This window comes from Pipistrellus kuhlii, unplaced genomic scaffold (assembly GCF_014108245.1).
Source record: "Pipistrellus kuhlii isolate mPipKuh1 unplaced genomic scaffold, mPipKuh1.p scaffold_m20_p_6, whole genome shotgun sequence".
In the NCBI taxonomy this organism is placed as follows: Eukaryota; Metazoa; Chordata; class Mammalia; order Chiroptera; family Vespertilionidae; genus Pipistrellus; species Pipistrellus kuhlii.
Window position 1 is genome coordinate 39,981,755 of NW_023425562.1, and position 17,071 is coordinate 39,998,825.

The window sequence follows — 17,071 nt, forward strand, 5'->3', positions numbered from 1 at the left end:
TGTGTGTGTGTGTGTGTGGCTTAGTATATCTCTCTAAAGTTGATTTGTATGGACTATCTCATTTCCAGGGAATAATGGATAAATGACACATCACAGCTTATTCTTTAATTTTTGCCTATCCAGGGAATTATAATTTTAAAAAGTACTTTTGTCAGTTTTTAGTACTTCTTACAATATTACAAGCAACATTCTAGAGATGGTTTTATTGGTAGTATTGAGGAAGATTGAATTTTATCTTTGTAATTAAGAGTAATATTTTTATGCTGAAGGATAGTTGAGGGAAAACTTCAAATTATTTGCATTTTATTTGTAGTAATGATTAGGCATTAGGCTACCTCCCCAACCCCCAGTTGTGTACCTTGAAGAGTATTTTGTAATTTTTCTTTTTTTCTTTGCAAAATTATAGGCTTTATGGCTTTGGAATGCCCTTTTCTGCTTCATTTAGAATATTGATTTTATAATTTAGCTATTTGAAAAATTATATTTATAAACCTTTCTAAGGGTTTCTTTTTTCTAAATGGAATTCAGTAGTTGACTTTATAAATATTGTCTGGTTTGATGTTACTATTATAGTTTATGGTGGTTAATGTGACCATTAACAATATGTTTATGAGAAAAATAATGTTTTGTCTGCTATGCATTCAATTTAAGATCTTTGAAAATTATGATTACTATTTTTTTAGCCTTTTATTAACTTATTTACAAAGAAGTGACTTACAATGCATAGAAAAGTAAAATACATTATCATTGAGATGTGCTTTTCCTCTGATATGTTTGTTTCACTTTGTCTCCTTTTGCTGTTAGGTATCCTTTCTCCTCGAGTACCTGGTGTCTTTTTCCAGGCTTTTACAGTCATGCTTATTGGTAGATCCTGACCTTGTGATTCAGGATGAGCTTCTGAAACCTCTTATTGCAAACATCATCCGAGTTCTTACCATATGCACCAAAGATCTGTTTGGTAAGCTTTATTTTTTAAATTTAGCATGGAAATAAATAATATTGAAGAAAAAAAATTTATTCTGCACTAGATATCCACTTCAAGGTTACATTTTAGGTTGCTTTTTGCCAGTGTTTTAGAAGGTTTTATAGGTTGGATGTGGTAAGTGGTGCCAGGAGCTGAGGGAAGTCTATGGTGTAATAAAAGACCATCCCTTGTGTTGCCAGTATATTATGGAGTGTGAGGAGTACTATGAGCTGTATTAATTATTCTTATAAACTCTTCTAAGGCCAGATGACCTACTAATAACTCATTTGCAATAAGAATTATAAGCAAGTCTAGCATATAATATCAAATTTTTCTTAACTTCTAAAAAGATTAAAAAACATACTGATGAGAAGTTGAATATGTCTAGTAGAGACAATTAAAAAAAAAGTAGGGTCTGGCAGGTATGACTTAGTGATTGAGTTATCAACCTATGAACCAGGATGTCATGATTCAATTACCAGTCAGGGAATATGCCTTGGTTGGGGACTTGATCTCCAGTAGGGGGTGTGCAGGAAGCAGCCAATCAATGATTCTCTCTCATCATTGATGCTTCTGTCTCTCTCTCCCTCTCTTTTCCTCTCTGAAATTAGTAAAAAATATTTTTTTTAAAAAAATAGAATTGTTATCAAAATTAATATGTAATACCTGTCTAAAATAGTTTATAATGAAGTAATTGATCATTTGGCAATTCTCTGCTTATCCATTCATTCCTATCTAGTCCTTTGAATTTTATGGATTGGCTGCTAGAAGGGAAGAGAAAACAGGAAAACCTTCACTTTTATAGAAGTAACACAAACAGTGACATGTTTTTACAATGTGCCCAATAAAAACTTCTGAAGTTATGGCTTAATATTCAGTTTGTCATGCTCCCTGATTGTTGTCAAATGTGCTTTAATAAGAGGAGATGTGTCAGTGTGTGTGTATTTGTCTATAGCAAGATGGAAGAGAGAGATATTTAAGAAGCAATACAAAAGAGAAATTAATTGGAGTAAATTCCTGTTGAATTATGTTTGTCTCCATTTGACAAGTACATCCCTCTTATTTTAAATGTAACGAAGTGGCTGGTGAGTTTCGTATTTTAAAAAGTTCATTTGTTTTGCATTAATAACTTGATATGTCTTGATTGACTTGATAGATGCAGAGTTAGCATCAGCATTTTATCAGACGTGGACACATTTGTTTAACTTCCTGGCCGTGCTCCTGAGGAAAGCAGGAACTGCCTCGCTGCCACCCATCACGACGGGCCTGGCCAAGCACTGGGCGGCAGTGGTTGGTAAGGAGCTGATGTCACTGGCTTAGGATCTTCTGCTCGTACAAATGAAGATAATTGTTATTTACAATTTAATATAATAATGTGTTCTCTAAAATTAAGTTATCGATATTATGGCATTGCCCCTGAAAGAGAAACCCAGGTGCTTGCTTCAAGGCATTTGAAGTGTTCTTGAACCTCCAAAGTGCATTTTAGAAAAACTGAAACACATTTCAGGGTACCAAAACACAGGTAAGAACAGCCTGTGGCATTATGAAGATACAATATGACATGATTACAAAACAATGAGGTAGATTTTCTTGAGTTGGTGTGAAAACTGCGTTCTTGTCTCGCATGCTTTTAGTGTGAGTAAATCTGCACGTAGCATCCTGTGTACAGTTACATGGAGAGTTCTAGTAAAAATGTCTAATTCAAGTCGCAGGGCTTTTCTTACAGCACAGAAATGTAGTTATTTTTATGTTTTCCATATAATAGTACTGACTAGGGTAAATAAATGATTATTTTAAAACAAATGATTATTTTAAAATAACTACTGTTTAATTTTTCATAAGGTCTCATCTAAATTTTTGCATAGCAGAAACCTTTTTTACATAACTTTTTAAGTAACATTTGTGTTACTTTAAAAAAATTACCCAGTTTAAAAGTCTTCGTAATTGAATTTAAGTTTCTAAGTTATCACTAATTCAGTTGGCTTTTTTTCACATTTTACTTTATCATTTGGTCATTCTGTAAAATTAAATGGATGATATATTCTTTAACCAGAGTGTATTTCTGAAGTAAGATTTATGGGGAAATACATGTTCAACAAGAAATGGAATAGTCAGATTCCTCAATATAGGAATTCTGAGTTTACTCTAAGGGGAATAGCATCCATTTAGAGATCATTATTTTGTTAAAAGAGACAAATATTGGAAGAGATTGACTGGGTAGGACTGAAATTCTTTGTATGCATCCATGGGGTTTATTTACCACCTGAGCCACTAATACTGTAAAACAAGGTGCTTTATGGGGCTCACAGGGCACCTCAGCCAGCTGGTCTGCATGGTCCATCATCTGTTTTGTAAATCACTTTTACTGGAACATGGCTGCACTGAACTCGCTTCCTCACTGCCCAGGTTGCTCTCCTGTCTCGGTGGTGGTGTTGTGCAGTTGTGACAAAGGCCCATGACCCACAGAGCTTACAATATTCATTCATTGTCCAGGCCTTGGCAGGAAAAGGTTGCTGACCCTGATTTAAGCCTGTTGACCTGACACTCTTTCTCTAGTGATAAAATAAAGACATTAAATTCCAAGTCTTTCTGCAAAACACACAGAGTTTTAGATAATAATGGTGCTAATCAAAAGTAACATACTACATGACAGTTAACTTTGATAATAGTGATGTTAATGAAGTCACAACTAATAAAAATGATCACTGATATTCCTTGCCGTGGAGTTATTTGTTTTTGTTTGCTTTTTTTCTCTAGTCCATGTACACATATACATTTAAAATACCTTTTGGTCACTCAATAACTTAACATTGCCTATAATAATCTTTGCTCAAACTTTCAAACTTGACTAATATTTAAGACATTATTTACATGAACAGAATTCTCATGAAACTCCACTGCTGATTAAATTATTTTCCTTATGTTACTTAAGAACATAAAAATTTCTGTAGCCTAAATCTAGGTAGAAATTCTCATGATTACAACTCTTACACAAGTATGAATCCAAAGTAATATAAAAGGAAGACAATAAAATTATAAACCAGTGCTATCAAATTATTAAAATTAATGTAATGAAGCAAATGCTCTCTTGATTAAATTAATCAGTGCTCACAACAGGAGATGAATAATGACTGATTCAGTATAGGTTCTTCTGAGTTTGTTTGCCTGTTCTTCCCACTCTGTTGTTTGCAGATGGGTTCATCTCACTCTTTTCTCTCAGAGCTACTGTGAAACCGTGTTTCCTGCATCAGTCCAACACTGCATACTAAGTCTTGCTTTAAGTTGGTTGTCATCCACTTGTTTGAAAGTGGAAACACAGTCACACTTATAAGTTGGTAATTTGGATACTTTAGAGTATAGTTACATTAACATTTTTTTTTTTTTTTATTTCAGAGAGAAAGTGAGAGGGAGAGAGATAGAAACATCAATGATGAGAGAGAATCATTGATCAGCTGCCTCCTGTATGTCCCCTACTGAGGAAGACCAGCTAGGGCTACATTAACTTTTTTTATATGTTATAATATGTTCACTGAGTCAAACCAGCTAGAGCTACATTAACTTTTTTAGATTAACACTGAAATAAAAATTTAAAAATTAACTCTAGAGCTCAGATAAAAAGGATAAAACAAAAATTAAGGAGATTCCTTGATTTTGTATGTTGTCTTAGTACTATTCAAATTACTTTTAAATAGTAGAGTTATGGTACTTGAACTACTGATCACTTTACTTAATTAAAAATTAATCAGATCAGTCTGGTTCACTTTTTTTGGAGGAAATTTTAAAATATTTATATTTGGAATTATCATTTTTTCTAGATATGTTCTGCAAATGTGTGGGTTTGTCTGCCACCTGCCCCTCTCTCTGCACTGCCAGTCTGCAGTTCCTTTCTATTCTCTTGACTGAAGAAGCAAAGAGGCGTCTTCGGGATAAGGATAAAAGAGATTCATGCCCCAATTCAACAATGGCTTCACTTCTCGATAAAACTCAGGAAAACCAGAAGTCTCTAGAACGACTTAATGAAGCCATTATTCAGGTATGTGATTTTTTTTATTTCTTTAAAACTTTACCTCAGACCTGGTCAGGTCTCAGCTCTTTGGAGCGTCATCCCATACATCACAAGGTTGTGGGTTTCATCTCCACTCAGGGTGCATACAGGAGGCAACCGGTTAATGTTTCTCTTTTCCTCTAAATCAGTAAACATATCCTTGGGTGAGAATAAAACAAAACAAAACAAAAACAAAAACAAAACACTTTACTTTCAGTCTTGGTCTTATAAAAATGTTTTTAATCATTTGATTTAAAAAGTAATTAATACTCATGACCATTGAAATAACAGAAGAGTATATAAAGTTAAATTATTTCTTGCCCAGTTCCAACCTGTAATGTTGACCAGAATATGGTGTAAAAATTCAGAATGAAGTATTAGTGATCTAAGTCCAGCAGTTCAACACAATAGTGTGTCATATGGCCACTGGGTATGGTTTGGGGATAAAGGTTTAATTCACAATTTATTGCTGTTAAAATCAGTTTATATCTTTGAAAATATGTTCACTTAAGTGACGTTTGATTTTTATAAATGAATTACATGTGTTTAAGGAGGTTATGAATATAAAAGGAGGCAGACGTGGTTGTCACATGTGTGAGAAAATGTCCCCTTCCAAGTTCTGATGCCTGTTTTGTCTTTTAAATTATTTTTTGTAATCCTAAAATATGAATCAAGGTTTTTTTCATCAAAAAACAAAAACCACTGTATTGTTATTTTATAAATAGATTAATCATAAAAACAAGTGCTTCCTAAGTGGCACAATAGTGTTTTCAGATAGTTATTATCATACATTCCAATATTAAGAATCCTCCTTTGCAGTAACCATGTGGCATCCTGCTTTTGTCTTCTCACTGGAGGTGAGGTATTGTTTCCATTTCTAGGTGAGCAGAAGGTGCTTCCTATCCTATGACTTGCTACCATCCCTTTGCTGCTTAGGATTTGGGGACTTTTGCCCTCTTCTGCCTGAGAGCATTCTGCAGATACAGATCCTCTGGCATGACTGCCTGTGCATAGCAGCCTTGAGCAAGCTAGAATACAGACAGGCGGACAGAGGCAGGGCAGCTGCCTGGCCAGCTCTGACCTGTCTGGGAGGGGTCATGGGGCTCCTCAATGGGACCTGGCTCTCTTTCCCAACAGGTTATGGTTGCCTCTGAGCACGAATAAGGAACCTGATAAGGGGTCCCTTGATATTTTCTCTTCTGCCTCTCTCCAGCAGCTCCTTCAGAAATTGGATCTCTAGGGGGAAAAAAGACCTCAAAGCATTTCTCAATGTCACTTCTCAGGAGGCCACGGCTTTCCTGTAGCAATGACCGTATTCATTCCACTCAATTTTTCTTCATTTTAAAACCAAAACTGGACACTGTTCCACTGATCTCATTCTTCATCAGAACACAAGGTTTTATTCCCAATGATTAATGGAGCCTGATTTTGTACCTTAAAGAATATAGTAACAGGAAACTCAAATCCACACCTTGACAAAAGTCCTCCCCCAGCTCCTATCCAAAGCATTATTAATTCTGGAACTTTGGCTCTGGTGGAGCTCTTTTTTCTGGGGAGGGGGTCTTGGTTATCACAGACACGCCCTTCTTCAGGGAGTTTGATGACTCATGGAGCCACCATGAATTTCTTTCCCTTGATGAGGTCAGCCTGCTGACCCCTCTCCTGTTCATGCCAGCAACTCTGGGAGCCTTGACCACTGCCATTACTGGTCCCTCGAGCCACTCCTGACCAGATGAATTCAGAGACCTGCAGGTTGGCTGTTTTATTCCCCAGCTACTTTCTCTTGCTTGTTAGTGGTACTGTGTTTCAAGTAACTATGATTGGACTTGTGATAAACATGGATCCACATAGGGATGATGAATCAAGTTAAAACAATGCACGTAGAAGAAATGTGTAGGAATTTGTTCAGTTTACCATGCCCTTATTTTTCTTTAAATTTTTATAATATTATAAAAGTCATTGTCTATAATCTTTTGCTGTTACCTTCTTGGTCAAGGAAAATGAGCCACTGGGTACCTCAATGATTTTCTTAATGACTAATTTTCCCCACCATTTCTTCCAAATTACAAAATATATAAAGAATTCTATGTAGATATGGGTACATTAACCAATTATTTAAACTGTGTTTCCTAATAAATCATCTTCTTTTTGTTTATGTAAACTGTAGGACATGAATATGTGATATATGTTAAAGGGCCCATGCTAGTTTAAGACAAAGGAATTGTATCTTCATTCTATAGTTAGTAGATGAGTAGTACTTTTCATGAGATCAATTTGGTTTTTCTCATATCACTAATATGTGCAGTTTCAATAAGTATGTGTAGAGAAGAGCAGTTTTCCTATTATTAGCAAAGATTGAGTTTATAGACAAATTAGGATTCTCATGGTTGACTATAGGATATATTCCAAATTATTTCATCATCCTATAATACTTCCTGCCTTTCCCCCCTTCTTCCTGGTTACACTCAGCATGATCTTTATCAAGCATCCCTGGCCCCAGGAATCTAACATCTAACCCACTGGCCCAGGTAAGGACCTGCCTGTGGGGGCAGCAGCCTGAGATGGCTAAGGTGGAATCACTGCTCCCTCTCTGAAGGTGCCTCTGATCACATTGCCAAGTACAAGCCTCAGGTGAAAGTGGAGTTGCGTCTAGTAATCATGCTGTTGTATATTTTATGTCAAGTTATAATTTAAGCTCAATTTTAATCATGATATTCTATAGCTGGATCATTTTGAAAATTACTGGTAGAAGGAAAAGTTATGGAATTTGAATTACCTAATATTTAGAAATCAAATTGTGAACTCTTGATTCAGACAGTGGAATTGAACTCCTTGAAATTGTAATAAAATGTGTACATATACCCACATGAGAATAGTATCACAAAAGATTTCACCTGAATTGAGTCAGGTCTTTAGAGCTAGAACACCAGTAAATGGGAAGCACAGAAGAGAGAAAATTAGAAAATCTTCACAGGGTAGCGGACAGACACATCCAGAATGTGGGCATTCTGTAATGTTTAGTCAACAATAGGAGGGAAGCAGCACCGATGAAAAACCCTGGTATGGGTGTGTGGGGGCCCAAGGAGAAAAGCAGATGGCCTATGTTTAGGGGACATAACATGCAGGTATTCTGTTATCTTCACAGTGCTACGAAGGGAAACCCTCCAAAGATGTCTTGAAGAGAGTGGCCGCAAACGTGCTGTTGTCGCTGCTGGCTGTCAGTAGGAGGGCTCAGAAGCATGCTTTGAAAGGTGGGCTGCCTGACCACCATGTGTTTTTGAGCCATATGTCAATTCGGATTTACTGCTTGTTTTAATTTTTTATGAACTCTACATGTAAAAAAAACTTATAGGGTCGCTAAAAATAGTTAAACGTGCATTACTTTTGAAATATAAAGATTACATGTGTAGATTATTTTTTGTGCAGTGATTTCTACTCTAGAGAATATGTAAATATTATAGAGGCTTAATAAGTAACATCATTCAATCCTATCTAATAAAGAGGGAATATGCTTATTGACCCTCACACTGTCTGCAAAGATGGCAATGCCCACAGCTGATAAGGAGGGATTATGTTAATTATGTCAAAGATGGCAGCACCCACAGCCACTTGATAGTGGCACCCAGTCCCCTCAGCCCTGCTGGGGTGGCAGGCATGGGAAGGTGTTATCACGCTCCTGCCTCTGAAGTTCCCCAGTCCTCTCAGCCCTCCAGCCGCCCTGGGCCCAAGGTGCAGGCAAGCCTTGGATCTTGACTGCCCAGCCACCCAGGACCTCCCAAGGCTCAGGTAACCAGGGCCAGCTGAGGTTTGCACTGCTGGCAGTGGCAGCAGCAGAGGTGTGATGGGGGCATCGCCTTCTGCTGATCATCGGGTCGCCTTCCGCCCCTGAGGGCTCCCGGCCTATAAGGGGGGCAGGCCAGGCTGAGGGACCCTTCCTCCAATGCACTGGTCATCTAATTTTATAATAAATGTTAGTGACCACAAGTACTTGTATATATCTGAAAATAAAAAGCACACCACATAGTTTTGGTGGTGATAACAATAGCACTAGATTAGTGGTCGGCAAACTCATTAGTCAACAGAGCAGCAAACCGAGGCTCGAGCATATTAGTTCTCTTATATTTTCCCTCTGATTCATTATTCTCTCACTGAAAATTCTGACATGGAGCTGGTCAGGAGTTAAATGTGATTTCTGAGAATTTCATGATACATGTGGTGTTGGCTTTCTGGGAAATGGCATAGCCTTTCGCTAGTTCTGATTCTTGTCTTTCAGCTGATCTCATCGACAACTGCATTGAACAGATGAAGCACATCAGTGCCCAGCTGAGCCTCGAGTCCCTGAGGCCAGGGAAAGCCGCGCTCAGGAAAAAGGTGACAGATTCTAGAACTCTGCACATGTAGGGATCCTCTCGCCAATGTCCTTGTGCTTAGAAATGACACCAACATTTGGTTGAAATGAGTGTCTGATTTAGAAGGAAGGCACAGATAAGTTAATGTGATTTCTACATTAGCAGGTTGTGTGTGTGTGTACATTTAAATGAAATGCATATATTATATAGTTGTAAACACTTTGGAGTGTGCATGATAAATTTTATATACAACTGAATGAAGATTTTTTCCAGTGAGCACAGGCACAGTAGGAATGAGCTGTAACTCACTGCCAGGCACTATTCTAACATCTTCCTCTTTACTACCCCATGTCCACTCATGACAACACTGTCATATAACTACTAGTAATGGATAAAGCCAGTATTTGCTCAGTTACAGGTGGTTGGAGAGCTGACATTCCTAACCTCTGATTATTGCTTTCCATGATCTCTGAGTGTCTCTTTCTAGTGTTTAGTCTGCTAGACTCAAATGACATGTCCACATAAACTCAAAATAGCCATTGCTGCCACATAAAAGCTGTTAATAACTCTGGTTAAAAGATCTGCTACATAGGCTCCTTGAGAAAGTGGACGTGTGTGTGCTTATGAATATATAAATATACATGTGTCTATATAGCCCAGGCCAGCAGAGCATGCTGTATGTAATAACTAGTTTCTGCTGCATTTGATTAGACACTGAGAGAAAGCCATGTGTAATAGTATCATTGATGCAGGGTGTTCGGTGTGCGCAGCTTCTTGCCCTGCCTCCTCTCCTCTCCAGGCAGAGGCCTTCACTTCGTCATGGAAAAAGTCAGCCAGCACTGATGTGATTGAAAACCAGCCAGTACCTGATTCATTTTATTGAGAGGGAGCATGGGGCTTATTATATATCTCAGTTCCTCCATGCTCGATAGAACAGAAATGGCTTTTTCATGGTGGATGCACTCCTTGAGATACGGTCACCTTTCAGAGATCGTTAGCTTGTCAGTGGCTGCACAGTGACGGTGGTCAGGGCTGCACGGTGATGGGACCAAAGGGAAGCAGTGCTGTACATAAAGGTGGAACATGCCCTTGTGCTCACATCCTTCACCTGCTGCTGTCTGAACAGGAGGATGGCTTCGTTACAGACTTAAGCACCGCCATGCAGCTTCTGAGAAACTGTCTCTATCGGAATGAAGAAGGTAAAGTAAGTAGCACCACTTCTCAGATTCTTGTAGCAGTTTAATTTCTCTGTGAGATGATGCCGGTGGGAAAATGGAAAACTTTGGTTTTACATGTATTGTTGACTGTTCTTGGAACTCTGTATTCTCCGAATCTTATTCTTTAGCACCGATGACAATTCTTGCTTACAGCAGCATTTTAGCTTTGTCACTGAAACCTGGACTCTGGATGAGGGTTTGGTAACTGCTCAGACAGACTTGAGCCTCTTTCTGCCCTGTTATGCGTTTCACTGGCTTTTTTCCTGAGATGGAATGAATGGGGTGCCTGTCTTCTAAGGCAGGACTTTTCAGACAGCTTTCCAAGGGAGTAAGTGGAGGTGTCTGTTTACGAGGAAGAGGGTGAGTGTCTCCCTTTTCTGAGCAGAAAATGCTGCCCGCTGTTGCCGAGCGTGGCCCTGTCCCCCTTGTCCATCTCAGGAGGCTCTTCCCTCTTCCCTCCAGCTCCAGGGCTCCCCCTGCACATTGACTCAGCCTGGCCTGGGGACCTCTGAGAATCTGCACTCTGTCTCAGCACCGATCCGCCCCTGAAAGCCCGTCGGTGCACTGCACAGGGCGCTGTGTCTCATAGTGAGACAGCCTCTGAGGCACTGGCTTCCTCACAGAAAATGAGTAAGACAAAGAAATTTCAAAAGCTTCCTTTAAAAATAATGTCTTACCCTCTTTTGCTTTTACTTGGATAAAACTGGAAAATGAACACTTTAAACACATAATCCGTAAGCCATCTTAAATGATTGCTCAAGACACTTGATTGATAGTTTACACTTCCAAAGTTTGATGGGATTTAAGTACTTATACATTTTATTAAAATCTCCTGCATATGAACTTTTTACTCAAAATAGAGGTGATCTTTATTAACTAAGACCCTTTTTGCTCTATAGTGTGATGCCTGGATGCAGCTATTAGTCTTCCGTGACTCAGGGAAGGCCTTGCTTCTCTGGATTTGGAAGATGCTAATTTGGGCACTGGCACAAATATCTTTGTTCACACTTGTAACATGTTAGCCATCTATAAAAAAGCCAAACCGTTTCTGCAGATCTAAATTGCTGATAAGGAATAAATTCAAAAGAGAATATTTAGATTACTCTTGAGTGTAAATACCGTCCTATGAGGCAAAGATTCTTAATTTATTTTGCTACTCCAACTTACACTCTCATTACTAACTGTAGGTCACTCTTATGGAATTTCACTGATTAAAACCACCCTCACCCTACCCCAGTGTCTGTATATTTATAACATTAAGGAGTTTTTATTCTGGGATGGTGACTGGGAAGAAAATGAATTAAACAGTGGACAAGGTTAGAGGTAGGGGTAGTGGTAATCCAGGCAAGAGATGACGAGGCAGGTGGAAGGGAGAAGGAGGGAGGGGAGTAAATCTGAGAAGGAGGAAAAAGGTTGAGTGACTTCTAGGCTCGAGATCAAGCATGTCAAACTCGTGGCCTGCGGGCTGCATGTGGCCCACAATAAATATTTTTGCAGCCTAGCCAATATAATGGTATGTAAGAAACATTTTAATAAAAATTTTGTAACTTAAATTTTACAATATCCGTTATATATAATTATTAATAATGATCTACAACGTTTGCTGATAACTGATTACTATAATCATGTTGCGTTCATTTCCCTTACATGCCTTACGCAAAGGTGCACCATTTCTCTCCAAAAGCAGTGACTATTTTAGCAGCTGATTGCCACTTCTTGTACTGACTTGTTTGGTGTGTGCAACAGGAAATAGTTTGCTTTCGGAGAATAAGAAAAAATAGGTTTATTTACATTATGCTTATTGATTTGTGCAGTTATCTAGTGTCTGGTAAGTTAATGTTCAAGAAAAAACATTCATTTTTATTAAAATGCTCTGTTATTTTATGTTAACAATTATTCATATCAGCCCCTTTTATTCAGCATGTCTCTATGGAAATAAACCTATATTTCTGTGAAAATTGAAGCTTTCGTTTTTTTGTGGCCCACATAAACTTAAACCTTGTTTATTTGGCTGGTGTTAGCCTTTGAGTTGGACATGCCTCCTCTAGATTGATGCGTCCTAGAATGAGTGCAGGTGTGAGAGAGCCTCACGTTCAGGTCTGATACTTTATTTAGCACAGTTTCTGTAGGACGTCTGAGTGGAACATGGCCGGTCATTAGTAGATACATAGCTCTGTTATTAGTAGATACATAGGGGTGAAACAGGCTGGGATATTAGGGGTTATCAGTACATAGGTGGTGTTTGTACTGGTAGCTGTGACTATTGTTAAAATTTCCCAGGAGAATGTAGAGTGAAAGTCCAGGTCATATTCTTGGAAAATATAATGAATAATAGCACGGAGAAGGGAATGCTGGGGAGATTTAGGAGATAATCCAGGCTAGAGAGGATCCAAGGAGGTAAAGGAGAAATGAAGTATAATAGATGAGGGTTTGGTAACTGCAAAGATGGGTGTGGCCTTCTTAGTACCATAGGACGGAAAATATATCAAAGTATGCTGACGATTAAGTAAGAGGTGGGCAGTGACAGCAACAAGAGTATTTTTTCTGGAAGCTTGGTCTAGAAGCAGCATTCTGATTTAGGACATATAGCATTAAAGGAAGTTTGAGTGTGTGTGTGTGTGTGTGTGTGTGTGTGTGTGTGTTTCTGTAATCTGAATGTGAACAAGAAATCAAACTGGGTAAAGTGACAGGGAGAAAAGAACTAATTGATGTATCAAGAAGTAATGGACATATCAGTCTCCAGAACAGGAGCTGCCATTCCTCACTGCCAGGCAGGACGAGTGGGCAAAACACAGGTGAGCTGTGTGGACAGAATGCGGAGTCGAGGAGATCACACTTGCTCGTTTCTGTGTCAGCTGAAACAGAAGCAAGGTCACCAGCTGCAGTCATACGGGTGTGTTCAGGCCCGTCCTCAGGAGGAGTGGGGAGCACGGGAATGACTGGGAGTAACTTCCCACTCTCCTCTGCCATTGATGCTGCATAACATTCTTTAGGGTGTGTGTATTGATAGGAGCTCCCACGGGTCAAATTGCCTGCTGATTCCGGTTCATTTAAAATGGCTGTGTTTGCTACAAATAGTATTTTCCCAGTTTTAACTGATCTTTGTAATAAAAAAAACTATGAGTTACTTCAGAATTTATTGATTTAACATGCTCTTTTAACTGAATTTTACTATACTCAGATGACTTAAAAGCAGTAATCTACCCCTGATCAATCCGTTTCTCTCTGTCCACATATACCAGATCTGGGTACACACACATTCACATAGAGGGAGAGGAAGAACTCATCTAGCAAAATGTTTACTTTACCAGAAAATCCCATTTCTTAACCATATCAGAGCATTTACAGTTATTTAGAGTGTGAGATGGCACCCTCCTGCTTACAGGACACGTTTAAAGCTGTTTTTATGCATTTCTTTCTTTCTTTCTTTTTTTGAATATGTTTTTTTTTTCTTGATTTTTAGAAAGAGAGAAAAGGAGAGGGACAGAGAGATAGAAACATCAATGAAAGAGAAACATCATTGACTGGCTGCCTCCTGCATACCCCGAATTGAGGATCAAGCCCGCAACCAATGTACTATGACTGGGAATCAAACCTGTGACCTCTTGGTTCCTGGGTCAGTGCTCAGCTGCTGAGCCACACTAGCTGGGCTGTTTTTCTGCATTTCTTATCCAAGGTGAATAACCTGGCCACCTCAGGGTGGAAGGAACCTCTTGATACTTTAGGCTCACAGCACAGTCTGAGGACAAAGACTTTGAAGCCAGCTCGCGCCATCAGAGCAAAGATAAATTCAGTGGTTGTCTCCTTATGGTGGTGATGATTGTTGTGGATTTGGTTTAATTTTATATTTTGCTATATTCAAACTAATGCTGTCTTTATTTCCTTTCTGTAACAGGAAGCAGCTCTTGAAGCTCATCTTGTCCCCGTCTTGCACTCTCTCTGGCCCTGGCTTTTGATGGATGATTTGTTGATGCAAATTGCCCTGCAGCTACTTTGTGTCTATACAGCAAATTTTCCAAGTGGTAAGTAGACCCAATGCTACTTTCCAGGAATAAAATCTACTAAAATACTAATTTTATGTAATGTTGTGAAAGTGGACTGGGAAAATGAGTACATAGTTTGGAGTATTTCTCCTTTTTATTGAAGATATGCTGGTTAAAGGCATACTTTCTTGTAGGTGTCATGAGAACAAACAGAAATGTTAGTATGTCTGCTGAGATAGGAAGTCATTACACAGCTCAGGGAATAGAGAGGGAGAAACTGGCTTGATTATATCAGTGGGAAATTGAATTTAATAGGAAAATTGAGTGTGAAAATTATGCTGTAAGACCTTAAAAATCAGATAAAAGTTAAAACTGTTACAGATGTGAGAGCAGGACACTGGTATGATGAGGGGTAATTCTAGATTCTGTTGGTTTGGTAGTTGCGGTGCCTCTTTCATTCATTCCTTTCACAGACATTTTATTGAGTGCCTCCTATAGGCCGTGCTGAGGGAGATAGGCAGGGCAGAGGCTATTTGAGAAGAGATGAGAAGGTGAGAAGTGACTGTTTAAGTGGAGGGAAGGAGAGCCTGTTAGGGAGGTAAAGTAGGCTTGCTGGTGGTGTGAATTTTCCATTGGGAGGTTAGGGTCATAAATGTCAGGTTTAACTGGTTGGCAAGTCTGTGCACTTTATTCTGTCAACGTTCAGCAGCTCAGCAGCTGGGTTCTCTAAATAGCAAAAGATAATCAGAGAAAGAATTGGAACTCAGAACAGTCCAGAGACCAGTGTGAAGTTTATCTGACTCCCTGATAGTCTGACTGGCCTCGGCCTCCTCTCTGGAGCTGCAGTCCATTCAGCTTGTGTCCATGGCCGACACAAACGGACCTAAACAGACCTTCAGATTGCTGAACTCTCATTGTGGTGTGTGGAGTGTTATGTCTCCATATCACCTTCTCTACCCTACTCTTCCTCCTTAATTTAGGGTTAAGCGAAGAAAAGAGGGGGAAAAAATCACTTGCTAAATATTGAGCAAAGACATTTACTTTAATATCAATCTTTTGAAACTATTATCTGCATTACTTTTGTACTTAAAATTGATGTAACTATTAGAATGGGATTAGTTAACTTAATTGAGAAAGAAACGTTCTATTTTCCTGTTTGATTTGCTTCCAAGCAAAGTCACATCATTGGTGACAGTTTTATGTAACAGTTAATGGAAACAGTGCTATTGGATACTGCTATAAAGTGTGCACACAAGAAAAATCAGTGTACTTATTCAGATTTGCTAGCCTTCTGCTGTAGTTATACTTAAGCTGGCCTTCACAAGTTAACTAACTTTTGGTTCATGTTGCAGTATAGTCAGATGTATTTCTGATTCCTTCATGATGATCTTTTCCCCGTGGTAAGTCCCACATGGTTGTATAATTTACTGAGGAGACATGAGACCCTGGAAAACCAGTTGATGCCTCTGCCAGCACTTGCTGCTTGTGGGCTGTGTTACTTTGAGCAGGTCGCTAACTTCTCCAAGCCTGCGCCTTCATCTAGCATCTATGGCTGTAGCATTTGTCCTGCCACCCCACTGCAGAATTATTGTGCTTCTTTTTTTCTCTTCTGTAAAATGAATGCCTCTTAGACCAAGCTACCTCCCATTTCTAATATTCTGTTTCTATTTAAGTAGATGTCTTATTTGGGAACTATTTTAAAAACCTATAGTGCTTATTTTAGTCTTTATTAAAAAAACACCTTAATGTATGGTGGGGTTTTTGTTGTTGTTGTTGTTTATTTGTTTGTTTATTTGTTAATCCTCACCCAAGGATATTTTTTTTTTTAAGAGAAAGTAGAAGAGAGGGGGTTGCGGCGGGGAGGGTGGGGAGAGAGAAACATCGATGTGAGAGAGACACATTGATTGGTTGCCTCCTGCCTGAGCGAGGCTGAGGAACGAACCTGCAACCCAGGTACATGACCTTGACCAGGAATCGAACCCAGAACGTTGGTCTGAGGGCTGACGCACTACCGCTGAGCCACACCGGCCAGGGCTACCCCTAGTGTTTTTAAATGCTCAATTGCGATCCTGGGCCTTTTAGTGAGAACAGTAGCCCACGAGGCTGACCACGGATAACACCAGCCTCGGTGCTGATGTGCAGTCTGCAGCTTCATGTCACTCGATAGATTGTGTTTTACAGCTGATGTTGTTCTGAACTCAACAGTGAAACAGAAGATGTTGTGATAAGTTGTTGTTTTTAAGGTTGCAGTTCTCTTTGCTGGTCAAGTTCTGGACAGTATCCCGTTCTGGCTGTGAACAGAGGAGCCCCCGGCAGCTCCTTGATGCTGTGTATCCTGAAGTTGGCTTCCCAGGTGCCTCTTGAGAACTCCACAGTCCAGCAGATGGTCTTCATGTTCCTTTCAAACCTGGCCTTGTCTCATGACTGTAAAGGAGTAATTCAGAAAGTAAGTACTTAAACTCCTTTCCATCGTAGAAAAGGTAGTAAAATATTCCTGCCCATCAAGCATATGT

The 17,071-nt window shown here is 39.1% G+C and overlaps 1 protein-coding gene across 4 annotated transcripts in view; it reads left to right on the forward strand.

Moving 5' to 3' along the window:
• The window catches only part of RTTN (rotatin), a 106,737-nt gene that overhangs the window by 80,110 nt on the left and 9,556 nt on the right, over nucleotides 1-17,071 (forward strand). For 3 of the 4 annotated variants that reach the window (XM_036418611.2, XM_045574297.1, XM_045574298.1), the window contains 8 exons: nucleotides 805-958; nucleotides 2,121-2,258; nucleotides 4,780-4,997; nucleotides 8,155-8,260; nucleotides 9,283-9,380; nucleotides 10,485-10,562; nucleotides 14,471-14,597; nucleotides 16,802-17,004. In XM_036418611.2, the coding sequence (XP_036274504.1) occupies nucleotides 805-958; nucleotides 2,121-2,258; nucleotides 4,780-4,997; nucleotides 8,155-8,260; nucleotides 9,283-9,380; nucleotides 10,485-10,562; nucleotides 14,471-14,597; nucleotides 16,802-17,004 (1,122 nt within the window). Of the gene's footprint in view, nucleotides 1-804; nucleotides 959-2,120; nucleotides 2,259-4,779; nucleotides 4,998-8,154; nucleotides 8,261-9,282; nucleotides 9,381-10,484; nucleotides 10,563-14,470; nucleotides 14,598-16,801; nucleotides 17,005-17,071 lie in introns of those variants that run through there. The other variant, XR_004984390.2, reaches the window with a different exon arrangement.